This window comes from Anser brachyrhynchus (assembly GCF_964034855.1).
Source record: "Anser brachyrhynchus genome assembly, chromosome: 22".
NCBI lineage: Eukaryota > Metazoa > Chordata > Aves > Anseriformes > Anatidae > Anser > Anser brachyrhynchus.
The window spans coordinates 2,846,369-2,874,102 of NC_137715.1; the positions used below are offsets into that span (position 1 = coordinate 2,846,369).

A 27,734-nucleotide genomic window follows, 5' to 3' on the forward strand; every position below is an offset into this window, starting at 1 on the left:
GAGCCAGTGCCACAGGTCTGGCGTGCAGGGACAGTTCTGGGGTATGGGAACAGTCCTGGAGTACAGGGACAGGGGGACAGTTCTGGGGGATGGGGACAGTTCTGAGGAATGGGGACAGTTCTGGGCAATAGGGGGACAGTCCTGGGCTACGGGGACAACAGGACGGCTCTAGGGTACAGGGACGGGGTATGGGGACAGTTACAGGGCATGGGGGCAGCATGGGGATATGGGGACAGAGGGACAGTCCTGGGATATGGGGACAGGGGGACAGTTCTGGGGGACAGGGGGACAGTCCTGGGCTACAGGGACAATGGGATGGCTCTAGGGTACAGGGGCTGGGTATGGGGACAGCTACAGGGTACAGGGGCAGTATGGGGACGGGGGACAGTTCTGGGATACAGGGACAATTCCAGGGTATAGGGTCAGTACTGGAGTCAGGCCTTGCCCCGTACCCAGGCCTGTCCCCCACACCGCACCCAGGCACTGTCCCCCTGTCCCCAGCACCGTCCCCATCCCCAGTGCTGGTGGCAGTCACGGCCCCAGTTGGACGGGGCACGGGGAGGGGGCTCCTCGCCCGGAGCCGGGGTGGTTCCCAGCAGCGGGGCCAGGCGATGCCCGTCCTGGTGCTCCCAGTGCCCCATGGCTCTGGACCGGGGGTGTCCCCGGGTCGGCGGTGCCCGGGACGGCAGGCCCAGCATTGCACGGTGCTCCCGGGACGGAGCGGCCGAGGACACCCGGTGGGTCTGGTGCTGGGGGTGCTCAGGGCAGCAGGGCCACCATGCCTGGGGACACCCAGCGTGCAGGGGTGACCGAGGCAAGAAGGCCACCGGTGCCTGGTGGCTCTGGTGCCCGGTGCTCCCGGGACAGAGCAGCCGAGGGTGCCCGGTGTCTCTGGTGCTGGTGGTGCACGGGGACGGCGGGACAAACCAGTGCCCGGTGCTCCCGGTACAGAGCAGCCAAAGATACCCGGTAACTTCGGTGCTGGGGCTGCACCGGGACAAACCGGTGCCCGGTGCTCCTGGGACGGAGCAGCTGAGGACCCCTGGTAACTTCAGTGCTGGGGGTGCACTGGGGCAAATCAGTGCCCGGTGCTCCCAGGATGGAGCAGCTGAGGACCCCCCGGTAACTTTGGTGCTGGTGCTGCACCGGGACAAACCGGTGCCCGGTGCTCCCGGTCCAGAGCAGCCAAGAACCCCCGGTAGCTCCGGTGCTGGGGGTGCACTGGGACCAACCGGTGCTCGCTGCTCCCGGGACAGAGCAGCCGAAGACCCCCGCTAGCTCCGGTGCCGGTGCCGCACCGGGACCAACCGGTGCCCGGTTCCCCCGGGGACGGAGCAGCCGAGCCCGTCCGGTACCTCCGGTGCCCGGGGAAGCGCGCGCGCGGGGGGGGGGCGTCGGGAGCGCGCGCGCGCGCGCGGCGCGCCCCCGTCCGCCTCCAGGAGCGCGGCGCGGTCCCGCGAGGCGGAGCCCGGGAGCGCGGCGGGAGGCGGCGGCTCCGCACCGCAAACTTTCCCGGAGCGGCCGGCGCGGGGCCATGGGCCGCGGCCCGCGCTGAGCACCATGATCGCCGCCGGCGGCCGCTTGCTCTGCACCGGGCTGCTGCTGGCCGCCCTCTGCCCCGCCGCCGCCGCCGAAGGTGGGTCCCGGTCCGCCCGGCCGGGGAGCGGGGGTGCGGGGCGGGGGGGGGGGGTACGGGGCGGGGGGGGGGCACCGGGCCGCGGGCGGAGCCGGAGGCGGCGGCGGGACTCGGAGCGAAGTTGCGCGGGGAGCGCTCGGCACCGGGGGGGGGGCACCGGGGGGGCACCGGGGAAGGGGGGGGTGGAGCTCGGTTTGTTCGGTTGGAAGTGACTCCCGGTGCTGCCCCCCCCCCCCCCCCCCCCGCCTCGGTACCTCCCCCCCTCCCCGCCCCGGTGCCCCCCGCCCCGCGTCCCCCGGCGTTCCCACGCGACTGGGTTGAACTGGGAGGCACTGGGCTGGATGGGGCTGCTCGGCCCGGTGCCCCCCCCCTCCCCTCCCGGTCCCACCGAGCCCCCAGCCCCGAGCGTGGCCCCGGCACCCCACGGCCTCGCGAGGAGCGGGGGGGGGGGTTCGGGGACCTGTTGCACCCCGAGCAGGGAACGGCCCCGTCCCCGCAGGCTGGAGCCGCTGCCAGGGCTCCTGGGGGGACGTGGGGACGGGGGGGGGGACAAGGCCAGGACAAGCCCCTGCCACCCGGGGAGCCCTTCCCTGGGGCACCCCCCTCATCCCGCAGGGAGGTTTTGGGGTGCGGAGGGGCCCGGGGCGGCGGCGGCGGCGCCCCACGGTGCCCCACGGTGCGGGTGGGCGGGCGGGCGCGTCCCCGTCGCTCCCATCCACATTCTCGAGGTGCCGCACCCTGCCCGGCCCCGGGGGAGCAGCCAGGGCTGGAGCCCTGCGGCATGCGGGGCCTCGACCGGGCACGCGGGGACGGAGCCGGCATCGCCCCCGCCGCCTCCACGCAGACCCCGACCGGGAACCGGGTCCGGCACCGGGGGAGAGGGGGGCGTGCGTTGGGGTGGCAGAGCCAAAAGCGGGTTCCCCCCCTTTTGCTCCCGTCACCCCGCGGCTCGCGGGGGGCCGTGCGGGGCGATGGGACACGGTGGCACGTCCCCAACGCTGTCCCCAAGACGGCCCGCGGCGGTGCCCGACGGCTCTGCCCGCGGGGGCTCGGTGCCGCACCCCGGGGCGGCTCGCGGGGCGGCTGGACGGTGCCGGGATCCTGGCAGGATCCGTCCCCCGCCGCCCGCCCTTCGCCCCGGGGAAGCCGGCGGCATCCCGTGCCCTCGCGGCGCAGCAGGTGGAGGGCAGACCTTGAGCTTTGGCCGCCCGCCTGCTCCGGGGCCCTTTCTTCCTGCGGGGTGGGGGCACCTGGCCCGGCCCTGCCAGCTCCCCCCCCTCCCCGTGGGGCTGCGTGGGGATCCCTGCGGCCATCCCTGGCCCCGTCCCGATCCCCGTGGGCAGCTCAGCCCCTCCGTGCCCGGCTGAGGGCGCGGAGCTGAACCCCAAACATGGGGTCCCCCCCTCCGGGCCGTGCCCAGGGGCCGTTTCTCCGGCTCGGCGGCCCCCGGAGCAGGCGGAGGTCAGGAGGCGGCTGCAGCCCGGTCCCCCCCAGGGCCTCGTGGCTCTGCAGGCAGCTGCCGGCACCGGGGGCTGTCACTCAGCCGCGGCACGGCCGGCAGCCCCCCCTGCACCGCACCGGGCAGAGGGTAGGGCACGGTGTGCACGGGGCCCTGTGTCCCCCCCCGGACCCTTCCTGGGCAGCAAGACCCCCACGGGGTCTGTAGGGGGCTGACGCTGGCGTCTGTAGGGGTCAATTGTGGCCCCCCCAGGGCTCTTAGGCTGGAGAGGACAGTGTGGAGAGCACCGTGTCCCCGCCGGGGGTGGCACGGGGCGGGGGGGGGGCACCTTGGCACCTGCACAGGTGCAAATCGTCCCCACGCCACGGTAGAGCCGGGGGTCCCCCAGGGGTGCGGGGAGCAAGGCGGCGAGGCCCCCAGCCCCCAACCCCTCTGCGGGGCTGGGGGGGGGGGTTTGGGGAGGGGGTGGGGGGGCCCGTCCCGCGTGGCGGCGGGGCGCCGGGGGCCGCGGGCGCGCCGGGGCTGGGCCGTGCCTGCGTCACCCGCTCGCTCCCCAAACATGCCCGACCTGAAAAGGCGGTTCCTGCCGGGACGCCGCGGCCGGGGCCGTGCCACCCGCCGCCCTGACTCACCGCCGGGCTCCCGGCCCCCCCCCCCCCACCCCGGCTCGCAGCCCCGCCGCCCCTCGGAGCCCCCCGCGCTGGGGACGGACCCCACCGGGACGAGGCCATCCGGGGGCTCCGGGGCGGCCGTCGCCGCTCAACAATCGCGTCTTGTCTGGGTGCTCCCCCCCCCACCCCCCCCTGGCCGGCGTGGGCAGAGCATTCCTGCTCCGCGCCCACGGCCCCCGCGCCCCGGCCCCGCTCGGGGCCCCCCCTGGGCGTGCAGGGGAGCCGGTTACGAGGCCCCGCTCGCACCCAGCCCTTAACCGGTGCCCGCCCGGTGCCCACCCGGTGCCGACCGCCGGCACGCGGCGGCGGCTTCGTGCCCTGCACGGGGACGGGAGCCGAAGCGGGTGCAGCTGGGCCGTGCGCGGTGCCGAGAGCCGGGGGGGGACGGGGAAGGGGGGGCCCGTTCCCCGCGCCGCCCTCGGTCCCCGCGCCGCGGAGGCCGTCCAGGAAGCCCATCGGAAGCTGTTGGGAGCAGCTCCGCAGATAAACGGCGGCGGCCGCATCCGCGGCATTTCCTGCGGAGGCCGGCGCTGGCCCCGGATCCTGCAGGGGGCCGGGGCCCCGGCCGGCTGCGGCTGAGCCTTCTCCTTCCCCCCCCCCAAAATAAACCCGCTGTCCCCGCAGTGTGCACGGGCACCGACATGAAGCTGCTGCGCCCCTCCAGCCCCGAGAGCCACTACGAGACCCTGCGGCACCTCTACCAGGGCTGCCAGGTGGTGCAGGGCAACCTGGAGCTCACCTACCTGGCCCCCGGCGCCGACACCGCCTTCCTCCAGGTGTGTGTGTGGGGGGCATGGCACCAGGCTGGGGGGTTCGGGAGGTCCCGGGGGGCACCGCAGGGCTCTCACCGCCGTGCCCCCCCCCCCAATCCCGTCCCCAGGACATCAAGGAGGTGCAGGGCTACGTCCTGATCGCCGAGAACCAAGTGAGCGGCGTGGGGCTGCGGAGCCTGCGCATCATCCGCGGGACGCAGCTCTTCCAGGAGCGCTACGCCCTGGCCGTGCTCAGCAACTCGGGGCTGCGGCAGCTCGGCATGAGGCATCTCACAGGTCAGGGGGGGGCACGGCTTGGGGGGGGGGGCCTGTACGGGGCTGGGTGTCCCCGGGGGGCTGCAAGCCCCGTGGCGTGGGGCCGGGTGTCCCCGTGGGGCTGCAGGTCCCCGCACGGGTCCGGGTGTCCCGTCCCCTCCCCGCGGGGCTGTCCCCAGGTGCTGACGGGGGTCCTTGTCCCCCCGCAGAGATCCTGAAGGGGGGGGTGCGCATCGAGGAGAACCCCCAGCTCTGCTTCCAGGAGACCATCCTCTGGGCCGACATCTTCCACCGGCACAACGAGCTCCGCGGCGAGACCCGCGTGGAGAGCGCCCGCAGCCGCAGCTGTGAGCCGCCGGGGCTGGGGTGTGGGGAGGGGGGCACTGGGGAGCTCGTACTGGGGTGGATCTGGGGGGTGCCGCCCCCCCCCCCCAGAGCCTCCCCAGCTCACCCCTGCCCCGCCGCAGGTCCCAAGTGCCACGCGCTGTGCGCCGAGGGGCACTGCTGGGGCGAGGGCCCCCAGGACTGCCAGACGCGTGAGTATGGGGTCTGCGGTCAGCCCTGCCCCGGCCATGGGGATCCCCAAAGCCCCCACCCCGTGACACCCCCCCCCCCCCAAACTCCCTGGACACCCCCACCAGGCCCCCGCATCCCTGCTCCATTGGCCCCACTTGGCAACCAGATCCCTGCCCCAGAGGCCCCCCCCAAATCTGTACCCTGGGGACCCCCATTCACCCCCCCCCCAAATCCCCTTGGTGCTGACCCCGACTGGCCCCAAACCCCTGCCCCACTGACCCCCACTTGGCACCAGAATCCCTGCCCCAGAGACCCCCAAACCCCTGCCCTGTGGACCCCAATTCACCCCCCCCCAAAACCCCCTTGCTGCTGACCCCAACCGGCCCCAAACCCCTGCCCCACAGACCCCCAAACCCCTGCCCCATAGACCCCCAAATCCCTGCCCCACAGACCCCCAAACCCCTGCCCCACAGACCCCCAAATCCCTGCCCCACAGACCCCCAAACCCCTGCCCCACAGACACCCCCCCCCCCACAACCCCTTCCCCACATCCCCTTGCCCTGGGAAGCCACCCACCCCACAGCTCCTTGTCCAAGTGACCCCCCCCCTACATCCAAGACCCTGGGGGGGGGGGTCCCTGCCCCACCGTGTCCCCCTCTCCGCCCTAGTGACCAACAGCATCTGCCACGGGTGCCCGCGGTGCAAGGGCACGAAGCCGACGGACTGCTGCCACGAGCAGTGCGCCGCCGGCTGCACCGGCCCCAAGCACTCCGACTGCCTGGTGGGCACGGGGACGGGGGCACCGGGGTTGGGGGGGGGGTGGAAAGGGGCAGGGCTGGGGGCTGACGGCGACCGCTGGACCCCCCCCCCCCCGCCAACTGCAGGCCTGCCTGAACTTCAACCGGAGCGGGATCTGCGAGCTGCACTGCCCCCCCCTCGTCATCTACAACTCGGACACCTTCGAGTCGGTGCCCAACCGCGACGGGCGCTACACCTTCGGTGCCAGCTGCGTCAGCCAGTGCCCCTGTGAGTGCTTGGGGGGGCTGGGGAGGCTCGGGGGGGGCTCATTACGTGGCCCTGACCGTCGTTGTTGTCGTCGTTCCCCCCCCCCAGATAACTACCTTGCGACGGAGGTGGGGTCGTGCACCCTGGTGTGCCCCCAGAACAGCCAGGAGGTCACCGTCAACAACGTGCAGAAGTGCGAGAAGTGCAGCAAGCCCTGCCCGGAGGGTGAGCGGCCCTGGGGGGGGCTCCCCGCCACGTTTTTTGGGGGGGGGGTGGGGGCTGCTGGGCTCCCCGCCACATTTCTGGGGCCCCAGGCAGTGCGTGGGGAGCCCCACAGGGCTGGGGGGGCTGCCGTGCCCTGTGGGTCCCTGCGGTGCGCAGGGAAGGGCTGGCGGGGCAGGCAGTGTCTGGGGGGGGTGGGGTGGTCCTGGCGGAACCCCCCCGGACCTACCGGCCTCACTGTGCCCCCCCCCGCAGTGTGCTACGGGCTGGGCGTGGATTTCCTCAAGGGCGTCCGCGCCGTCAACGCCTCCAACATCCAGCACTTCGCCGGCTGCACCAAGATCTTCGGCAGCCTGGCCTTCCTGCCCGAGACCTTCGCCGGGTGAGCACCCGCACCCCGACCCCGTGGGGAGCCGCCGGGCCCCCCCCCCGGCCCTGCCAACCTCCCCCATCTCCCCCCCCCCCCCCCAGGGACCCCAGCACCAACACGGCGCCCCTGGACCCCCAGCTGCTGTCGACCTTTGAGAGCCTGGAGGAGCTGACGGGTGAGCGCACGGGGAGGTGCCGGGGCTGGGGACGCGTCCCCAGGATTGGGGGAGCACGAGGAGGGGGCGGTGGTGACGCCGTGCCCCCCCAACCTCCCCAGGCTACCTGTACATCGCCGCCTGGCCGCCCGGCATGGAGGACCTGGGCGTCTTCCAGAACCTGCGCATCATCCGGGGCCGCGTGCTGCACAAGTGAGCGGGGCCGGGGACCCGGCGGGGGGCACCTTGGGGTGGGGTGGTGGAGGGGACACCCCGCCCCCCCCCACCAAGGGCGCTCACCCGGGCCGTGTCTCGGCAGCGGCGCCTACTCGCTGACGCTGCGGGACCTGGCGGTGCGGGCGCTGGGGCTGCGCGCCCTGCAGGAGATCAGCAGCGGGATGGTGCTCGTCCACCACAACCCCCAGCTCTGCTTCCTCCAGAAGGTGCCCTGGGACACCATCTTCCGACACCCCCGCCAGCGCCTCTTCCAGACCCACAACAAGCCCCCCGAGCAGTGCGGTAAGGAACACCCCCCCCCGTCCCCGCAATCCCTCCTGGACCTGCTCGTGGCACCCAGGGCCGGGCCGGGGGTGTTTACGGTGCCCCCCCCCCGACCCCGCACAGAGAGCGAGGGGCTGGTTTGCTTCCACCTCTGCGCCAAGGGGCAGTGCTGGGGGCCCGGCCCCACGCAGTGCGTCGCCTGCGAGCGGTTCCTGCGCGGCCAGGAGTGCATCGCCTCCTGCAACCTCCTGGACGGGTGAGCAACGGGGACGGGCAGAGCCCTGCCGGCACGGCGGGGGGGGGGGGTCCGGGACCCTGTTCTCCACCGACCGCCCCCCTCCCACCCCATCCCCGCTCCTCTCGCCCCGCAGCGCCGTCCGGGAGCACACCAACGGGACGCGGTGCCTGCCGTGCCACCCCGAGTGCCAGCCCCAGAACGGCACCGAGACCTGCTTCGGATCGGTGAGGACGGGGACACGGGGACACGGGGACAAGCCCGGTGCCAGGGTCCTTCACCCCCCCCCCCGTCCCCCCCCCCCGACCCCGCAGGAGGCGGACCAGTGCGTGGCCTGCGCCCACTACAAGGACGCGCAGCAGTGCGTGCGGCGCTGCCCCAGCGGGGTGAAGGCGGACGCCTCCTTCGTGCCCATCTGGAAGTACCCGGACGAGGACGGCGTCTGCCAGCTCTGCCCCACCAACTGCACCCACTCGTGAGTGCGGGCTGCGGGTTTAGGGGGCTGGGGGGGGGGGGGGGGGGGCACCGCTCGCTGACCCCCTCCGCCCCCAGGTGCACCATCCGGGACGAGGACGGCTGCCCCGTGGACCAGAAGCCGAGGTACCACCGCCGCCGCGGGTGCCCCAACCCCTCCGGGCGTTAGGGGGCTCCTCCGCCCCCATCCCCACGTCCCCGTGTCCCCCCCCCCCCCGTCACCTCCTGTCCCGCAGCCAGGTGACGTCCATCATCGCCGGCGTGGTGGGGGCTCTGCTGGTCGTCGTCCTCCTGCTCATCACCGTGGTCTGCGTCAAGCGCCGGAGGCAGCAGGAGAGGAAGCACACCATGCGGCGCCTGCTGCAGGAGACCGAGGTGGGGACGTCCCCAGGGGGGTGCCCATCCTGTGTGTGCCTCCCCCCCCCCAGCTCTTACTCACCTGTGCCCTGCAGCTGGTGGAGCCGCTGACGCCCAGCGGGGCCCTCCCCAACCAAGCCCAGATGCGCATCCTCAAGGAGACGGAGCTGAAGAAAGTGAAGGTTTTGGGCTCGGGCGCTTTCGGCACCGTCTACAAGGTGAGGGGGTGGGGGGGGGGGCACCGCCGTCGGGCTGCCGCCGCCCCCCCCTCTCCCTCCTCCCCGCTCACCCAGCTCCTCTCCAGGGCATCTGGATCCCGGACGGGGAGAGCGTGAAGATCCCGGTGGCCATCAAGGTCTTGCGGGAGAACACCTCGCCCAAGGCCAACAAGGAGATCCTGGACGTGAGTGCGCGCGGTGGCGGGGGGGGGGCACGGCGGGGTGGGGGTGGTCCGGGGAGCCGTTGGCAGGCTGACCGCCCCCCCCCCCGCTGCCCCCAGGAAGCCTACGTGATGGCGGGGGTGGGCAGCCCCTACGTGTCGCGGCTGCTGGGCATCTGCCTGACCTCCACGGTGCAGCTGGTGACGCAGCTGATGCCCTACGGCTGCCTGCTGGACTACGTGCGGGAGAACAAGGACCACATCGGCTCCCAGGACCTGCTCAACTGGTGTGTGCAGATCGCCAAGGTAGGACGGGAGGTAGCTGGGGGGGGGCCGGGGGGGTGGTGGTCCGGAGCCTGACCCCCTGCTGCTGCAGGGGATGAGCTACCTGGAGGAGGTGCGGCTGGTGCACCGGGACCTGGCTGCTCGCAACGTCCTGGTCAAGAGCCCCAACCACGTGAAAATCACCGACTTCGGGCTGGCCCGGCTGCTCGACATCGACGAGACCGAGTACCACGCCGACGGCGGCAAGGTGGGGGGGGGGGCGGGGGGAAGGGCGCGGGGACGAGGTGGACGGGGAGCACGGCGTGTCCCCATCCACGGGACCCTGCTCACCTCGCCGTCCATCCCCACCCAGGTGCCCATCAAGTGGATGGCGCTGGAGTCCATCCTGCGCCGCCGCTTCACCCACCAGAGCGACGTCTGGAGCTACGGTGCGTCCCCGAGCCGGCTGGGGCGGCGCTGGGGGGGTCCAGGGCACCGCTCACCCCGTCCCCCCCCCCCCCCCCCAGGTGTCACCGTGTGGGAGCTGATGACATTTGGGGCGAAACCGTACGACGGGATCCCGGCGCGGGAGATCCCCGACCTGCTGGAGAAGGGCGAGAGGCTGCCGCAGCCGCCCATCTGCACCATCGACGTCTACATGATCATGGTGAAATGTACGGGCACAGGGGACGTGCCGGGGGGTGGCAGGGGGATGTGGTGGGACCCCCCCCCATCCACCACCACCACCACCACCCCCCCATCCCGCCCTGACGGTGCTCGGCTCTGCCCCAGGCTGGATGATCGACTCCGAGTGCCGGCCCAAATTCCGGGAGCTGGTCACCGAGTTCTCCCGCATGGCGCGGGACCCGCAGCGCTTCGTGGTCATACAGGTACCGGCTCCCGGGGGTCCCTGGGGGGTCCCCACCTGCGCCAGCGCCCCCACGGGCACTGACAGCCCCCCATCGCCCCCAGAACGACATGATCGGGCTGCCCAGCTCCATGGACAGCACCTTCTACCGGGCTCTGCTGGAGGAGGAGGACATGGACGACCTGGTGGACGCCGAGGAGTACCTGGTGCCTCACCAGGGCTTCTTCAGCGCCGAGACCTCCACCACCTACCGCAGCCGCATCTCCTCCACGCGGGTACGCAGCCGGGCAGGGGCCGGCCGGCCGAGGGGGTTTTTTTTGGGGACCCCTGCCCGGGGGGTGGGTGGGAGGGGGGTGAGGGCTCCGGGGACCCCAGGCTGTCTGCGGACACCGGGATGGGCTGCTGGGGGTGGTTGCGACCCCCAGGGCACCTCGCTCGTGCCGTGCCGACGCCGTGCCCTCTCGCACCCCCCCCCGCAGAGCACGGCAGAGACCCCAGCCGACGTGGAGGAGGGCGAGGACTCGGCCGCCTTCCCCTTCCCGCCCCAGGGCCTGGTGGAGGGGCCCGAGGGCCCCGTGCCGGAGGCTCTGGAGGGGGACATGGGGGCCAAGGGGACGCTGCAGAGCCCCCCGGCCACACGCTACAGCGAGGACCCCACTGGGCTGTCGGGTGACGAGAGCGAGGGCCTGGACCCCGAGGGCTTCCTCCCCCCGGCCTCCTGCACCACCATGCCAGGTAGGACGGGGCAGGACGGGACCCCGCGGGGAGCCGGGGAGGGGGCGAGGACCCCGCTGGGCTGCTCACGCACCCCTTGCCCCCCCCAGAGTACGTGAACCAGGCCGGGGAGCGGCTGTCCCCCCCCCGGCACCCCCGCACGCCACCGTCCCCGCTGGACAAGCCCAAGGGCCACCAGGGCAAGAACGGGCTCATCAAGGACGCCAAGCACCCCTTCCCGGGGCCCTTCGGCCGCGCCGTGGAGAACCCCGAGTACCTGACCCCCCCCGGGCTGCCGGCCCCCGGCCCCTTCAGCCAGGCCTTCGACAATCCCTACTACTGGAACCAGGACCCCCCGAAAACCGGCGGCCCCGAGGGCGGCCCTGTCTCCACGCCGGCGGCCGAGAACCCCGAGTACCTGGGCCTGGCTGAGCCCTCCTCCGTGCGGCCCGAGGACGCGGCCGTGTAGGGCCGGGCCTCCGACAGAGCCCCCCCCCCAATGGCCGAGGTAGGTTTGGGGGGGGCAAGCGACACGGACACGGGGCCGGGATCATCCATCCCCTCCCCACGGGGACCCTGGACGCTGTGGGACAGCACAGCGACACGCGGGGGAACTTGGGTCACCCCCGGTGCCCCCCCGGAGGGACCCCAAAAGCCCCCCCCCCGCTGGAGGTGGGGGGCTCAGGACAGCGCCGAGGCTGCAGAGCTCAGAACCCCGCGGGGGGGCTCCTTGAGGGACGAGGAAGCCGGGGGCTGAGCGGGGCTGGCGCTCGCAGCACCGAAACGGGAGCAGCAGGAGCATCGTCCCACCCCAACACCGCTCGGGGGCCAGGCTGCCCCCCCCGCCCGATCCCGAAGGCTCCCCGCCGACCCCAAAACCGCGGCCCCGCACCGACTTGCACTGAGAGCAGGCGGGCACCGCCCGGGCCCCTGCTGGATTCCTGCGAAGCGACGGCGGCACCCGCGGCTGTATATTTGAGAATTGTACAGGTTTCTTTTTTTTTTTTTGGGTTTTTTTATTTTTTACACCGCTTGTCCGTGTGGTTCTCCCCCCAGCTCCGTCTGCAGCTGCCACCACCCCCCCCCCCGCAAAGGAGGGGGGAAGTCCCCGATCCCACAGGGACGGGGGCAGCCAGGCCCTGCTCTGACCCCGCTGTCACCACCCGCGCCCCCCCACAAGGGACACGGGGAAGAGGGGCCACGTTTCTCCTCCGTCCTGTCTTCAGCCCCAGGCTTTGGGGGGGGTTATACACAGTATAGAATAAATAGGGGGCCACGGGGGGGGGGGAGCCCACCTCGGCTCGGCCGCCCCGTGGCAGAGCACGGAGCCGTGACGTGCGGAGGGCGAGGGCCTGGGAACGGGGTGGGGGGGGGCTCATTAAACGGACCCCCAGGGCTGGGGGGATGGAGCCAGGCGGGGGTTCCCATGCCCCCCCCCCCCCAGCCACCCTCGTGTCTGTTTAATCAGTGACCGAGAGGCTTTAATCGTTAACGAGCTGCTCTCGGCTCCACGGCGCGAGGCTTCCCTCCGCGTTCACCTCCAGGGAGCTCCGGAGCTGCCGAGCCCCCTGCGATGCCACGGGCGGGGCGTTCGCCAGCCCCACGACGTGGGGGGGGGGGCCTGCAGAATTGCCCCCAAGGACTGAGGAGGGGAGAGCTTCCCCCCCCCCCCCAAAAAAAAACAGGGCAGGAGGGGAGCGGGCGGGCAGGCGGCGTGGTTACAGCCCGCACGGCTCAGGGACGCGGCCCCAAGGAACGGGCAGCGCTGGCCTGGTGGCACCGGTGCCGTGGTGGCCCCCCCCGGGGCGTTCCTGGTGACACCGGTGCCGTGGTGGCCCCCCCCCGGGGCGCTCCTTACGCTCCCCCGTTCCCCCCGACGGCGCAGGAAGCTAACAAAGGAGGGGGGCAGCGAGGCACGGGGGGCGCCGAGGGGACGGGAGCCGGCCGGTTAACGTGGAGGGGGGGGGAACGACCCCCCCCCCGGCGGGCGCAGGGCTACAGGATGATGCAGGGGGGGCGGCTGTTGGTGATCTTCTCCAGTGGCTCCCCATTGCGGGCTCTGCGGATCGCCTCGATCAGCTGCGGAGAGAGAGAAAAAGGGGGTGGGGGGGACACAGGTGTGGCTAACGGAGCCCAGGGCCCTCCCCGCTCCCCACCCGGGCTCAGGCCCCCCCCCCCACAGCCACACAGCCCGGGGGGGGGCACCAGGCCCTCATCCGGGGGGTACTCACGTCCTTCTCGTAGGGAAAGCCTCCGTTCTCCAGCTTGGAGAAGACCAGCTGCCCGTTGATCTCGATCTCAAAGGCACCTTAAAAACAGTGGGGGGGGGCGGGGGGGGGGGCAAGCCCTGAGCCGTGCCCCCCCCCCCGGGGGGGTGCCGCAGCTCCCATCCTGTCCCTGGTGCACCCTGGTGGGGGGAGGGGGGGGAGCTGGGGGTCTCGGGTCTCTGCACCCCCGGGGACCCAGTGAGGGGCCGGGGCAGCCCCTGCCACCCGCAGCGCTTGGGGGAATTGAGCACAAGCCCCCCCCCCCCCGCCTCCCCCCGCAACGTTTTAAGTGGTTTTAAGTGGTTTTAAACCCTGGTGCCCCCCTCCCCCACCCCAAACGGGGCTGCGACCCACGCTGCCCCCCCCCCCGCCCCCTGGGGGGTCGCCCAGCCCCCCCACGACCACCACCACCCCCCAGGGACCCCCCGACCCCCGTGGGATGCGCTGACACTGCTGCCCACGGGGACCCCAAGACCGGGGGGGGAGGGGGGGGTGGGATGCCGGCCCCCCCCGGGACCACCCGCCCTCCCCCAGCCCCCCGGGGGGGGGCCCCTCGCGGCACTCACCGGTGCCCCCCAGGCGGGACTCGATCTCGATGTCGGGGTACTCCTCCTTCACGGCGCTCGCCAGCTCCTGGTACGTGGCCTCGAAGCCGCAGGGCTCGCTGGGGGCGGGGGGAGGCAGGCCCGGGATGGCGGCGGCGGCGGCGGCGGCGGGGGGGGGGGGCCCAAACACCTCCCCCCCCCCCCACCGGAGCCTCCCCGAACCCCCCCAAACCCGCCCCGTGCCCCCCACCCCCCCCATGTCCCCCCCATTCCTCCTCCCGCCCCCTCCCCCCCGCTCCTTCGCCCCCCCCGCCCCCTCCCGGTTCCGCCGCCCCCCCCCAGAGCCCTCCGGTACCCCCCCGGTACCCCCCCGGTGCCCCCATTCCCCTCCCCGGTGCCCCCATTCCCCCCCCCAGCCCCCGTTACCCCCCCGGGGGAGGCGCTCACCAGTACTCCACCACGATGCGGACCCGCCGCTCGGAACCGGAACCGGAGCTGTCTCCGGCCCCGGTCCCGGCCGCCGCCGCCGCCCCTGCCCCGCCGCTCATCGCCGCCCGCCGCCGCTTCCGGGTGCGGCCACGTGACGCCGGCACTTCCGGCCGCTCTGCGCCGCCCTCTCGTCTGCTCCCCCTGGTGGCCGGAGGACCGCGGCTGCCGCCCCCCCCCACGGGAGCTCCGGGGGGGTCCCCACGGGGCGTCCACACGGGGCTCCCCCACGGTCCCCACGCCCCGTGGGAGCCCAGTGGGAGCCCTGCGGTCCCACGGCGGTCCGCACGGACCCTCAGAGCCCCCGCTGTCCCCCGTGGGACCCCTACGGACCCCTCCACGGGACCCCCACACGCAGCCCACGGTACTCCCCCTGAGCCATGGCAGCCCCACGGAGCCCACGCAGCTCGCGGAACCCCCCCCTGAGAACCCCCCGCATCCCCCTCTGGGGACCCCTATGGAGCCTCCGTGACCTCAGGGGACCCCCAGCACCCCACGGGGACCCCCGAGCCCCCCGTGGGGACAGAACCACGGACCCCACGGGGACCCCGCGGGGACCCCACGGAGACACGCAGACCCCACGGGGACACCTCCACCCCACAGGGACTCCCACAGGATGTGGGGGGACCCACCTTTCCCCATGGGGACCCCCCATATGGGGACCCCGCAGACCTATGGGGGCCCACAGACCCCACACGACACGCAGAGACCCCACGGGGGGGGGCACACGGACCCCACAGGGACACAGCCACCCCACAGGACCTCCCACAGCATGTGGGGCGACCCCCCTTTCCCCATGGGGACCCCCCTTTCCCCATGGGGACCACCTTTCCCCATGGGGACCACCTTTCCCCACGGAGACCCCCCACATGAGGACCCCCACAGCTCCACGGGTGCCCACGGACCCCCCCGGAGACACCTCCCCCCCCCCCCCTCCGAGACCCCACCAGCACCCACGGGGATGCTCAGCACCCCTCTCCCCCCGAATCCCCCAGGAGACCCCCAGGCATCCCACTGGGGACCCCCTACCCACGCTCCAGCCCCACAGATGGGGGTCCCACGGAGGTTGGGGACCCCCACCCACCCACAGGCCGGTGTCCCCCCCCCCCCGGTGCCGTGGGGCAGAGCCAGCACCCTGCGGGACACCCGGTCCCCACGGCGCCACCGGTATTGGGGTCGCCCCGGTGCGTTGTAGGAAACTCCCCCCATCCCCGGTGGGACCGAGGGGTGCCCCCCGAGCCGGGTGGGGGCCGTGGGGCCGCGGCCTCCCCGGTGCCGTGATGTCAGGCGGGGGCGGGCGCTGGCGCAGGTAGATAAAGCCGGGGGGAAAAAAAAAACAGGAATGCCCGGTCCGGCGGGAGGGTGGCGGGACGCGGCGGGCGCTGCAGGTAGGAGCGGGCTGAGGGTGGGGGTCCCTGTGCCCTGGGACCACCGGTTACCGGTCGTGGTCCCCCCCCCGGTTTCTCCGTCCCTTCCTTCCTGTCTTCCTCCCGGCTCCTCTTCTTCCTCCTCTGCCTCGTAGCCCTGGGGATCCCGGTTCCACGGCACTGGCGGCTGCCGGGGCCTCCACCCGCAGCTCGGGGGCTCTGGGACCCTGTCCCTATAGCCTTGGTGGTCCTCAGACCCCGTCCCCTGTCCCTGGTGGCTCTGGGATCCCGTCCCTTAAACCTGGCGGCCCTGGGACCCCCATCCCCTAACCCTGGTGGCCCTCAGACCCCGTCCCCAAACCCTGGTGGCCCCAGAAACCCTGTCCTATGGTGCCTGTGGCCCCAGGACCCAGTCCTATAACCCTGATGGTCCCAGTCCCACCTACCCACAACCCTGGTGGCCCTGGGACCCTCTCCCTTCCATGCTGGTGGCCCTGGGATCCCATCCCTTTAACCCTGGTGGCCCTGGCAACCTGTCCCTTAACAGTGGTGACGTTGGGAACATTTCCCTATAGCCTTGGTGGCCCTCAGACCCTGTCCCTTAACCCTGGTGGCCCTGGGAACCCTGCCCCATAGCCCCAAGGCCTTGGTTCCCCCCGTTTGCTCCCAGACCCCAGGGACACCCCGCGTCCCCCCACTGCTGTCACCGCACCGTAGTGGCCGAGGGGGCCAGGCCACCGGGCAGGGCAGGCACCGAGGTGACCCGAGGCCACGGTGAGGGGCTGGTGGCAGCGTGGTGCTGCGGGGCCCTGCGGGGGTCCCCAGCCATCCCATTATCCCCCAGCCCGGACCTCACACCCAGTGCATGGCCTGGGGTGGCCGGGACCCCTCGAGCACCCTCGCTGTGCCCCCACGTCCCCACCACGGGGAGCGGGCAGGGGGCCTGGCTGCGTTTTGGGGAGAGGGGACGCAGCGGAGGGTCCCCAGCCAGCGGGGTGGCGACGGCGATGGGGACAGGGATGGGGACGGGGATGGGGACGGGGATGGGGACAGCGGTGGCCCCGTACACCTCAGCACCTCGGTGCGTTGGCACCACGCGGGCAGGGGCCCGGTGCCCGCCTGGCCGTGGACTTGGACCCCGCGCCGCCGGGAGGCGCGGACGGAGCCGGGTGAATGATTAACCCGGCCCCGCGTGGCGCGGCGAGAGCATGGCCCCGGCCGCCCCCCCGGTGCCACCAGTGCGGCCGCGGGCACCGCGCGTGCGTTACGTGTGCCGCGTGCGCGTCCGGCACGGCCTGGGATGAGCTTGCCCCTGCCTGTCCCGGGCAGTGCGTGCCCGGCCGTGCCGAGCCGTGCCGGGCCATGCCAGGCCATACCAGGCCGTGCCAAGCCAAGCCGCGCCGTGCCGTGCCCGGCCCTCCGGAGCACTGCCCATGTCCCCGCGTCCCCCGAGCGGAGCACCCAGGGCGCGTGGGTGCCGGCACCGGGCACGAGGCCGGGGGCGAGGGCGGCGCAGCGCGGCGGGGGGCCGTGCGGTGGGGAGGGGGGGAGGCCGGGGGCCGTTCCCACGGCGGGCGCCGGCTCCTCGCCCCCGGCCCCGGCGCGGCCGCCCCGGCGCGGATGCCAGCGCGGTGAGGTGGAGCTGGGAGCGGCCGCCTGAACTGGTTTGGCCGGACCCGAGGAGGTGGCGGGGCTGGGCCGAGCTGGCGGCTCCACCGGCACGGCACGGCACGGCACGGCACGGCACGGCACGGTTCGGCACGGCGTGGCATGGCGCGGCTTGGCACCTCTCGCCGTGGCCCAGTTCAGCCCAGGCCAATTCATCCGGCTTGGCCGGTCTCGCCCAGCCCAGCCCAGTTCAGCCCAATTTAGCCCAGTCGAGCCCGGCCCAGCCCAGCTCATCCACCGCCAGGCTCCCACTGGTGACACCGGAGCGGTTCCTGCGTGGGATGAGATGCTGGGGGATTCTCGGGTGTCTCGTATGGGGCTGTGCTCCCCGCAGGGCTGCGTCCCCTGCTTGCGGTGCCAACGCCATCGGGATGCGGACGGAGGCACCAGGGACTCGCAGACCCCCTGGGGCGGGCAGGGGCTAGGGGTGCCGGGGTGGGGGGGGGGGGGGCAGGCGGGGCAGCGCTGCGTCACCCCCACGCTGACTCACGCCGCTCATCTGGGCGCTGGCGAAACCCAGCGGGGGCGGGTGGCAGGGTGGGCAGCCCCCGGCGGCACCGGCTGCAGGCCCCGCTCTCTGCTCCTCAGATGATGCCATGGACGGGGGGGCCCAGCAGAGCGGCCTCCGGGAGCCCCCCGGGGCGGGCGGCACGGAGCAGGAGGGGGACGCGGGCGAGGGGCCGCCCGCCGCCGACCTCAGGCGCTCGCAGCCCCTCTTCATCCACGGCAGCAGGTGGGTGCGGGGGGGCTCAGCCCCCCATGGCGTGGGGTGGGCAGAGGCACGGGCGGGGGGGGCTCAGCCCGTCTCTGCCCCACAGCCGGCCACCAGCGGAGGAGGAGCCGCGCGCCTCGTCGCTGCCCTGCATCCCCAACCCCTTCCCCGAGCTCTGCAGCCCCTCCAACTCGCCCATCCTCAGCAGCCTCCCCGGCGGGCAGGGGCCCCCCCGTGAAGGCACCTGCCACGTGAGTGCCGGGGCAGCGGGGTCGGGGGGCTCGGCTGGGGTGGGGGGGGGAGTTCCCGGCGGGGTAACAGGGCCCTGATGGCCGCCGTGCCCCCGCAGCTGGTGAAGGTGTTCAGCGAGGACGGATCCTGCCGCTCGCTGGAGGTGTCGGCGGGCACCACGGCGCGGCAGCTCTGCGAGATGCTGGTGCAGAGGACGCACGCGCTGCACGACCACAGCTGGGCCCTGGTGGAGCTGCACCAGCACCTGGCCCTGGGTGAGTCCCTGGCACGGCACGGCATGGCACGGCACGGCACGGAGCTGGCCCCCGCCGCCCGCTGAGCCCCCCCCGGTCCCCGCAGAGCGCTGCCTGGAGGACCACGAGTCGGTGGTGGAGGTGCAGAGCGCGTGGCCCCTCGGCGCCGACAGCCGCTTCGTCTTCCGCAAGAACTTCGCCAAGTACGAGCTCTTCAAGAGCAACGCGGTACGTGGGGAGGGGGGGGGGGCGGGGCAGGTGTCCCACGGGGACCTGGATGCCCCATGTGGGGCCCCCCTACGCCCCGTGGGGAGCCGCAGAGCCCCGCGCGTGTCCCCTGACCCCCCGCCCGTCCTCCCCAGCAGTCGCTCTTCCCCGAGGTGATGGTGTCCAGCTGCCTGGAGGCGAACAAGAGCATGGCGCACTCGGAGCTCATCCAGGTATGGGGACACCGTGCCCGGATGAGTTGTGGGGACCCAACCGTGCCGTGGGGACCCAACCATGCCATGGGGACCCAACAATGCTATGGGGACCCAACCGTGCCATGGGGACTCAACCATGCTGTGGGGACCCAACAATGCTATGGGGGACCCAACCGTGCCATGGGGACCCAACCATGCTGTGGGGACCCCACCGTGCTGTGGGAACACAACCATGTCATGGGGACCCAACTGTGCTGTGGGGATCCAACCATGTCATGGGGACACAACCATGTCATGGGGACCCAACCATGCCATAGGGAACCAACCATGCCGTTGGGATCCAACTGTACCATGGGGACCCAACCGTGCTGTGGGGACCCAACCGTGCCGTGGGGACCCAACCATGCTGTGGGGACACAACCATGTCATGGGGACCCAACCGTGCCGTGGGGACCCAACCATGTCCTGGGGACCCAACCATGCCATAGGGAACCAACCGTGCCGTTGGGATCCAACTGTGCCATGGGGACCCAACCGTGCTGTGGGGACCCAACCGCACCACGGGGCCCCCACCGTGCCCGGCCACCCCTCAGCCCTGGCCTCCCCCCAGAACTTCCTGAACTCCGGGAGCTGCCCCGAGGTCCAGGGCTTCCTGCAGCTGCGTGAGGCCGGCCGCAAGGTCTGGAAGCGGTTCTACTTCTCCCTGCGCCGCTCGGGGCTCTACTACTCCACCAAGGGCACGTCCAAGGTGAGGGGTGGGTCAGGGTGCCCCGACCCTGGGGGCAGCGGGGGGGCTGGCCCCTGACGCCCCCTCCCCGGCCCCAGGACCCCCGACACCTGCAGTACTTCGCCGACCTCACCGAGTCCAACATCTACTACGTGACGCAGGGCAAGAAGCACTACGGGACGCCCACCGAGTTCGGCTTCTGCATCAAGGTGCGGCCCTTCTGGGCACCCCAGACAGCTCTGACAAAGGGTCTCTGGCCCCCAAGGGGTAACAGGAACACGGGGGGGGGGACTGGGGGGGCTGCCCTTTGATGGCTCCGTCCTCTCCCTGCAGCCCTACAAGGTGCGCAGCGGCACGAAGGGCCTGAAGCTGCTCTGCAGCGAGGACGAGCAGAGCCGGACCTGCTGGATGGCGGCTTTCCGCCTCTTCAAGGTGAGCCATGGCCCCCATGGGAGGGTGCTCGGGGTCCTTGTAGTGGTGGGGGGGTGGAGTGTAATGGGGTGCTGGGGGTGCTGGGGGGTGCTGGGGGATGCAGTGGGGTGCTGAGGGATGCTGGAGAGTACTGGAGGGTACTGGGGGATGCTGGAGGATGCTCATACCCCCATGATGAGGGGCTGCCAGTGGGATGCCCCCCACCCCCCTCTGAGCCAGCACAGACACAGGGTGGGTGCCCCCATTCCTAACTTTGGGGGGGGGGGGTCGCTCTCCCCCCGTCCCATGGGACACCCCACTCACGGCGCCGCCCCCCAGTACGGCATGCAGCTCTACCGTAACTACCAGCAAGCGCAAGCCCGGCTGAGCCAGCCCCCCTGGATTGGCCCCACGGCCCTGGTGAGTGCCCCCCCGGCCCCCAGCACAGCCCCTGTGCCGTGGGGGGCTCCCCCTGGCCCCCCCGCTGCCACCAGCCCGCTCTCGCCGTCCCCGCAGCGGAGCGTGTCGGACAACGCGCTGGTGGCCATGGACTTCTCGGGGTGCACGGGGCGGGTGATCGAGAACCCCAGCGAGGTGCTGACGGCGGCGCTGGAGGAGGCACAGGCCTGGAGGGTGAGTGGGGGCGCGGGGGGGAGCGGGGACCCCCCCCCCTCGGCGTGTGCTCACACCCGCTCTTTGCTTTGCACGGCCAGAAGAAGACGACGCACCGGTACAGCCTGCCGGCTGCCTGCCAGACCTCCCCGCTCAGCGCCGGTGAGCAGCGCCCGCCACGGGCATCAGAATGGGTGGGGGCACCCCCTCCCCCCCCCGCCGGGGGTCCCTGCCTTATGGGGGGTCCCACCTGACGCCCCTCTCCCGTCCCCGCAGCCATCCACCGCACCCAGCCCTGGTTCCACGGGCGCATCTCGCGGGAGGACACCCAGCAGCTCATCGGCCGCCAGGGGCTGGTGGATGGGTACGGACTGGGGGGGGGCCTGGGGGGGTCGCAGTGGGGTACGGGACCCCTGGGGCACACGCAGCCCCCGAGGGTTATAGGGTCCCACAGCTCATATAGGGCTTGCAGGGGAGTTAGGGGGTCTGGGAGCATGGGCGTGGGGGGACAGAACCCCAGAGGGTATCTGGGGGGAACGGGGACCCCGGGGGTGTCACAGGGAGCCCCAGGGCCGTGGGGTGACACCGCTCCGGGGCTCGCAGCGTGTTCCTGGTGCGGGAGAGCCAGCGCAACCCCAAGGGCTTCGTCCTGTCCCTGTGCCACCTGCAGAAAGTCAAGCACTATCTCATCCTGCCGGTGAGTGCCACGGCTGGGGGGGGGGCGGGGGGGTGTTTGGGAGGGTTTGTGGGGGGGGACCGACCAGGCCTGAGCTGCGCCTGCCCGGCAGAGCGAGGAGGAGGGACGGCTCTACTTCACCATGGACGACGGGCAGACCCGCTTCGCCGACCTCATCCAGCTCGTGGAGTTTCACCAGATCAACCGCGGCATCCTGCCCTGCAAGCTGCGGCACTACTGCACCTGCGTGGCGCTCTGAGCCCGGCACCGCCGGCACGCCTCGGCTCGGCACGGCTCGGCACGGCACGGCTCGGCACGGCACGGCACGGCTCGGCACGGTGCTGCTGGCACGACGTGGCTCAGCACCCCGTGGCACTGCCGGCACGGCTCAGCACGGCCGGGCACTGCTGGTGGCTCGGCGTAGCCGGCACGGCACAGCCGGCACACGAGGGCACAGCTCGGAGCAGCGAGCGCGGGGGGTGAGGGGGCTCCTCCAGCACCCCCTGCACCCCGGTGCCCCCACACTCATGCACTTTCTCCCCACTCCCGGTGCCGGGCCCCTCCGTCCCCACGGGACCCCTGGCTGCAGACCCCTCGCCCTGAGGCTCAGCGGGCTCAGGGGTCTGCAGCCCCCCCCCCTCAGGAGCAGGGTTTGGGGGGGGGGTCCCCGCCATGTCCCCCACATCCCCACAAGGCCAGTTGAACTGTGATGTGTTTTATACAAGTGAGAATAAAGGTTATTTTTTCAGAGCTCCCGTTTCTCCCTCTCCAAAGTCAAAAAAATCAGAAGCCGTGCACATCCGGGGGGTGGTTTTTTTTTTTTGGGGGGGGGGGGGTCTGTCCCTGCCGCCCTCTCCATGGCCAGGCGCGTGGCTGGCAGCGTCCCCGCACCCGCTGTGTCCCCGCAGTGCCCCACGTCCCCGCACAAAGACCCCTCTGTGCGCCCCGGGCACCACGTGCGGCTCAGCCACGCGGCCCCAGCAAATCCCCGGGCTGGGGGGGGGGGATTAATAGCGGACAGTGGGGGATTAAAGGCCAGGATTTGGGGGGGCCAGGGCCGGGCCAGCTGCTATTAAAGCCCCGGGGCTGGGGAGCGAGGCCAGGGCCCCGCCATGGCTCCCAGGACGGTGCTGATCACCGGCTGCTCCTCCGGCATCGGGCTGGCGCTGGCCGTGCGGCTGGCGCGGGACAAGCAGCGCCGCTTCCGAGGTGAGCAGGGGGGGCGTCCCTGCACCGGGGTAGGGGGGGTCCCGTGCTGGGGCTGAGCCCCCTGTGCCCCCAGTCATCGCCACGGTGAGGAACGTGTCTCGGAGCGGGGCTCTGGTGGCGGCGGCGGGGCCGGCGCTGGGCCGGACGCTGGAGATCAAGCAGCTGGACGTGTGCGACGAGGGCTCCATCCGCGCCTGCCTCGACAGCATCCCCGGGCGCCACGTCGATGTCCTGGGTGAGCCCCGGGCCCCCCCTGCGTATCCCACCGGCACCCTGCAGCGGGGACCGTGGTCCTGGGGACGTGCCATGCACCAGGGACCCTCGGTGCTGGGGCCACCCCATGCACCAGGAGCACCCCGCGTGGTGGTTACCCCATGTATCAGGGACCCTCCATGCACCAGGGACCCTCCATCCACCCAGTGCTGGGGACCCTCAGCACCAGGGCCACCACACGCAGCAGGGACCTCTGGGTCAGGGGTACCCCATGCGCTGGGGACCCTCCACACTAGGGACACCCCGCACCAGGGTCCCTTTGTGCCAAGGACACCCTGTGCCATGGGGACACCCTGTGCCAAGGGGACACCCTGTGCCAAGGGGACACCATGCTGGGCACCCCCCCCGGGCACTGGGGACCCCTGCCCGGTCCTGATGCCCCTGCTGCCCGCAGTCAGCAACGCCGGCGTGGGGATGATCGGGCCCCTGGAGTGCCAGAGCCTGGCCGCCATGCAGGGCCTCATGGACACCAACTTCTTCGGCCTCGTCCGCCTGGTGAAGGAGGTGCTGCCCGACATGAAGCGGCGCCGCAGCGGTCACATCGTTGTCATCAGCAGCGTCATGGGCCTGCAGGGTACGGGGGGATGGGGTGCCCGGCGGGTCCTGCCCCCCCAGCACAGCCCCACCGGCCCCCTCCTCACCCAGGCATCGTCTTCAACGACGTCTACGCGGCCTCCAAGTTCGCCGTGGAGGGCTTCTGCGAGAGCCTGGTGGTGCAGGCGCTGCGCTTCAACGTGGCGTGAGTGCCCGGGGGGGTGGTGGGGCTGGGGGGGGGGGGGGCTCAGCCACCAGCATCCCCAGCGCCCCCTCCTCTGGCAGCATCAGCCTGGTGGAGCCGGGGCCGGTGACGACGGAGTTCGAGGCCAAGGTGTACGAGGAGGCCGAGCGCGCAGACTACTCGCAGACTGACCCCGAGACCGCCGAGATCTTCACCAACCTCTACCTGAGGAACTCCAAGGACGTCTTCGCCAGCCTGGGGCAGAGCCCGGAGGACATCGCGGAGGTGATGGGTGCACCTGCCTGGGTGGGCTGGGCTGGCCATGAGAGCTCAATTAGTGCTAATGAGGAGCAGCGATCACAGCTGGACTGCCCGGGCTGGCTCCTTCCCGACCCTGAGGTCCCCAAGCTCTGACCTGCTGGGGCTGAGCCCTGCTGGGGATGGAGACGGGGACGGGATGGGAATGGGGATAGGATGGGGATGGAGATGGTGGGGATGGGGATGGGGATGGGGATGGGATGGGGATGGGGATGGGATAGAGATGGGGATGGGATGGGGATGGGATGGGGATGGGATGGAGATGATGGGGATGGGAATGGGATGGGAGTGGGGGTGAGGATGGAGATGGAGATGATGGCCTGGGGCTGAGGAGGGGCTGGGATTGGGGACGGAAACAAGCATGGGGACAAGGAGGTGACGGGGTCAGTCAGGGGACAGTAACGTCCCCGTGCGCAGCACACGCTGCGGGTGATCGAGGCGGCCCGGCCGCCCTTCCGGCACCAGACCAACGCGGCGTACACGCCGATGGCCGCGCTGAAGCACGCCGACCCCAGCGGTGCCCTGATGACCGACGCCTTCTACAAGCTGGTCTTCAAGTACGACGCGATGCTGCGGCTCGGCCTCCGTGCCATCCGCCTGCTGCGCTGGAAGGCCCAGAAGGTGCAGGCGGGCGCCCGGCTGCTGGGCTTCAAGTAGCGCCCGCGGCCCCCGACGGGTGGTCTGGGAGGTGTTGGGGAGGGGGGGGGGGTCTGCTCGGTGGCGAGGGGCAAGCGGGGCCAGGACCCGCGCGGTTTCACTTCCTGCTCCCGGCCCGAAATAGCACCCACGGCGGCCGTATTAAAATCGGGAGTGGTATTTTTAACCAGCGCCGGGTGAAAAAGCGCAGCGGCTTCCTCCGAGAGTGCAGCGGCCGTGACGGGGCTGGGAAGGGCTGGCAGCTGGCCCCCCCCCCCCCGCTCCTCACCTCGCCACCCCCCTCCCCGGGGGCACCTGGCCCCCCCCCCCGCCCAGCCCCTACACCCCTGGGCACGCAATGCCACGACCCCCCCACCCCACCAGCCTCCTTCAGCCATCAGTGAAGGCTGCAGCTTCACCCCCCCCAGCCTCTGCTGCAGGGTTGGCATTGCACCACGGTGGGGTGGGGGGGTCCCACACGATGGGGGAGCTTCCCCCCCCCCCCCCCCCCAGGTGCCATCCTGTGCCAAGCCCCACAGCACTGGGACATGGCGGGGGGGTTGCAGGGCACCTCACTGCTGGGTGCAGAGGCTGCAGGAGCTGCTGCAGGGAGGGGAGCTGGGTGCACGGGGTGCACGGGGTGCACGGCGCGTCCGCAGGGTGCAGGGTGGGTGCACGGCGCAGGGGCTGGTGCAGAGCTGCTGCGGGCGCAGGGTGGGTGCAGCGTGCACGGCGGGGTGGGTGCTGGGACAGCGGGGAAGGGGGGGATGTAGCGGGGGGGGGGAAGCAACCGGTGCCGCCCCCCCCCCCCCCGGCTGGGCGCGGGGCGCTGGCGTGTGGGCGCCTGGCGTGACTGCGCCCGGGAGGTGAGCGCAGGGGGAAACCGCAGGGAGGCCCCGGCACGGTTCAGCGCCGCGCGCTTCTCAGAAGCCTTCCTGGCTCCCGCCGCGCTTCCCAGAGGGTGCAGGATGGTGCAGGGATGCACGCGGGGCGCAGGCAGGGGGGGGGGGGGCACGCGGGGCAGCCCCCTCCCCAAAGCCCCCAACCACCACCAGCCCCGTGGGGCCGGCGGCAGCCTCAGCACCAGGCACCGAGCACCGGGCACCGGGTCCTGGCCCATGCCACGCACGTGGCCCCCTTCCCCCCGAGTCCGGATGGTTCCGGGCACTCTGGGGACAGGATGGAGGGGGAAATGTGGTTGATTTTTTTTTTTTTTTCATGATTTCTCCCCCCCCACACACACACATCTTGCACAAGTTAATGACAAAGCGGCCGTGGGGACAACGGCCCCCCCGTGGTTATGGCAACGGCGCAGCACCTGCGGGACGTGCAGGGGTGACATCAAAGCCGGCGACGGAGACGCAGCCTCCCCCTGCTGCGGTTTCTGCAGATTTGACTAACTTTCTCCGCTCTGGGGGGCAGGGACGGGGGGGGGGCTGCACTTGGCCCCAGGGAACAGCGAGGGGGGGCCCCCGGCTGCAGCTCAGCAGCACAGAGCCACGGGGAACGGGGCAGAGGGAGGCCAGGCCCCACGGGATGCCCCCAGCCCCAAGGAAGCAGCAGTGGGGCAGCTCCCAAGGACGGGGTGCAGGATCAGCCCCAACGCCCCTCGCAGCAGAGCCGGGGGTGTCCACAGGCCTTGCCCCCCGCCCCAGTTCATCCCCAGCCTCACTTCCAGCTGCTGTGGGAAGGGGCAGCAGAGCAGCAGGAGGCCAAATCTGGAGCTGGTGTGGGCTCGCTGGGGGCACCAACAGCGGCCGAGGAGCCATGGCCCGGCCGCGGAGCATCGTCGCCATCCCACCCCAGCCACCGCGGGCGCAGGGTGGGGGGCTCTGCCCCGGAGAGGGAAGCAGGCTCGGCTATAAACAATCGTCTGCCGGGACTTTCCTTTCCCCGCGTGTGACGACTGCCAGCTGCCCCCCGCACTCTCGCTCCCCCGAGGATTTCGCTGGCCGCCCAGGTGCGCCGGCTCGCTGCGATGCAAATGCGGCGCCAGATATAACCCCGCCGAGGGGACGGCGCGGCGGCGCGGCACGCGGCTCCCGGGGGGCACCGCTTCCCTCCCGGGGTGGCAAGGGGGGGGCATCAGGCGTGACGTGAACCCGCTGCCCCCGCCGCACTGGTCGCAGCCACTGCCCCAGGCCCCTCGGGGGTGCCGGTGCCGGGCACGTGGCCGGGTGCAGGGAGCACCCAGAGGTGCCCCCCTCCCCGTCCGCCCCAGGGGGAGGCGCAGAGGTGGCCCCCCCCCCGAGCACCCCGCAGCTTTTGGGGGACACCTCGAAGCCTGAGGAGGTGCCAGACGGGACGGTGTGGAGCAGCTTGACCCAGAATCGGGACAAAAAGGAGGTGGTGGTGGCTGTGGCACCATTCTCCTTCGCCTCCTGGAGCTCCCCGGTGGGAGCCGGAGCGCGGCCGGGATGCTCGGGATGCGGCTCAGCGCCGGGCAGGGTTTGACGGGATTTTTCATGCGTTATGCAGCATGTTTCGACACGACGGGGCAAACAAGTTCCTCTCTGCCCTATCATAATTACAGCGTATCAGACGATAAGGATCTCTCTGTCATAACACCAACTGAACTCTTGTATAAGACTGGTGCTTTAGAGGGGGTTTGGGTCTGGGCACTGAGGTTTTTTTTTAGTGTCAAAACAGCCCGTATTCAGGGAAAAGCCAGGCCAGGGATGCACCAGGCTGTGGGATTCAAGGCCACAGGTCCCTGCTTCTGAGCCCCTTGGCTGGCACGGGGCTGTCGGTGCTGGAAAGGTTTCACCCCATCCTTCAGCGAGCAGCCTGCCTGCGCGACAGCGAGGGGCAAACACCTCCAGCTGCTTGCGTCTCACCGAGGCTAGGGAGGAAGTGAAGGTTGAAGAAAGGCAGGATGGATCCTCCGACTGCCTTTTTTTTCCTTTCCCTTTGTTTCAAGTGTGCCCAGCTTGTGGTAGGTGTCAGGAGAGCACGAGCTAAGTGCGAACACCACCAACCTGCTAGGGCAGGGGCTAAGGAAGGGCTGCAGGAGGCTGGCGGGAGCCCCCGGCGTGTTTCTGTCTGCCCGGTGCCCCCCAGAAAGCCCGAGCCCACCAGCAGCTGGAGCAGCCGCACGTCCCAGGGCCTGAGCACCACCTTCTCTCCATGCTTTGCGGGGGCATCCCCCTGCGTTTTACAGGGTAAACCATCAATTTCCAGAGGAAGCAGCCAGGCAGGATGGACCTGAGGGGCGCGTGCCCCTTCCCCACACCGCCGGGAGGAGACCCGCGTGCCTGCAGCACCTTTGGGCACGCCGGGCATCACCTGCAGACGCTCGGGATCCCAGGCACAAACCCAGCCCCGAGTATTTTCCACGGCTGCAGCTCAG

The 27,734-nt window shown here is 71.9% G+C and overlaps 4 protein-coding genes across 10 annotated transcripts; 3 read left to right on the forward strand and 1 right to left on the reverse strand.

The window, feature by feature from the left end:
* Positions 1-1,433: 1,433 nt before the first annotated feature.
* Positions 1,434-11,853, forward strand: ERBB2 (erb-b2 receptor tyrosine kinase 2). Of its 2 annotated transcripts, XM_080565104.1 has the most exons (27): positions 1,435-1,636; positions 4,391-4,542; positions 4,647-4,815; positions 5,004-5,141; positions 5,262-5,330; positions 5,979-6,091; positions 6,195-6,336; positions 6,424-6,540; positions 6,793-6,919; positions 7,009-7,082; positions 7,184-7,274; positions 7,381-7,580; positions 7,686-7,818; positions 7,934-8,024; positions 8,112-8,272; positions 8,350-8,397; positions 8,508-8,646; positions 8,724-8,846; positions 8,933-9,031; positions 9,128-9,313; positions 9,384-9,539; positions 9,645-9,720; positions 9,799-9,945; positions 10,064-10,161; positions 10,244-10,414; positions 10,619-10,874; positions 10,964-11,853. In XM_080565104.1, exons 1-27 carry the CDS (start codon positions 1,561-1,563, stop codon positions 11,320-11,322), a joined length of 3,711 nt encoding a protein of 1,236 aa, XP_080421230.1. In that variant the 5' UTR covers positions 1,435-1,560; the 3' UTR covers positions 11,323-11,853. The 2 variants fall into 2 exon arrangements, with proteins under 2 accessions (XP_080421229.1, XP_080421230.1); XM_080565103.1 differs by having other exon boundaries at positions 1,434-1,636; positions 7,934-8,272.
* Positions 11,845-14,267, reverse strand: MIEN1 (migration and invasion enhancer 1). The gene is made up of 4 exons (XM_080565105.1): positions 14,113-14,267; positions 13,687-13,784; positions 13,085-13,161; positions 11,845-12,932 (listed from the first exon to the last, which is right to left on the reverse strand). The coding sequence occupies exons 1-4, from the start codon at positions 14,211-14,213 to the stop codon at positions 12,849-12,851; spliced, it is 360 nt and encodes a 119-aa protein (XP_080421231.1). The 5' UTR covers positions 14,214-14,267; the 3' UTR covers positions 11,845-12,848.
* A 932-nt stretch (positions 14,268-15,199) lies between these two features.
* GRB7 (growth factor receptor bound protein 7) lies at positions 15,200-21,981 on the forward strand. Of its 5 annotated transcripts, none has more exons than XM_080565206.1 (15): positions 15,200-15,539; positions 17,775-17,919; positions 18,005-18,149; positions 18,248-18,404; positions 18,490-18,611; positions 18,746-18,823; positions 19,416-19,553; positions 19,631-19,741; positions 19,866-19,964; positions 20,283-20,363; positions 20,460-20,576; positions 20,660-20,717; positions 20,832-20,919; positions 21,159-21,252; positions 21,344-21,981. In XM_080565206.1, the coding sequence occupies exons 1-15, from the start codon at positions 15,494-15,496 to the stop codon at positions 21,488-21,490; spliced, it is 1,626 nt and encodes a 541-aa protein (XP_080421332.1). In that variant the 5' UTR covers positions 15,200-15,493; the 3' UTR covers positions 21,491-21,981. The 5 variants fall into 5 exon arrangements, with proteins under 5 accessions (XP_080421332.1, XP_080421333.1, XP_080421334.1 ...); XM_080565207.1 differs by having other exon boundaries at positions 15,206-15,539; positions 20,295-20,363; positions 20,657-20,717; XM_080565208.1 differs by having other exon boundaries at positions 15,208-15,539; positions 19,694-19,741; positions 20,657-20,717.
* An 82-nt stretch (positions 21,982-22,063) lies between these two features.
* LOC308181690 (retinol dehydrogenase 8-like) lies at positions 22,064-24,674 on the forward strand. 2 transcript variants are annotated; one of them, XM_080565210.1, is made up of 6 exons: positions 22,111-22,440; positions 22,514-22,675; positions 23,108-23,287; positions 23,359-23,452; positions 23,533-23,716; positions 24,167-24,674. In XM_080565210.1, the coding sequence occupies exons 1-6, from the start codon at positions 22,344-22,346 to the stop codon at positions 24,404-24,406; spliced, it is 957 nt and encodes a 318-aa protein (XP_080421336.1). In that variant the 5' UTR covers positions 22,111-22,343; the 3' UTR covers positions 24,407-24,674. The 2 variants fall into 2 exon arrangements, with proteins under 2 accessions (XP_080421335.1, XP_080421336.1); XM_080565209.1 differs by having other exon boundaries at positions 22,064-22,440; positions 22,514-23,287.
* The last annotated feature ends 3,060 nt before the right edge of the window (positions 24,675-27,734 follow it).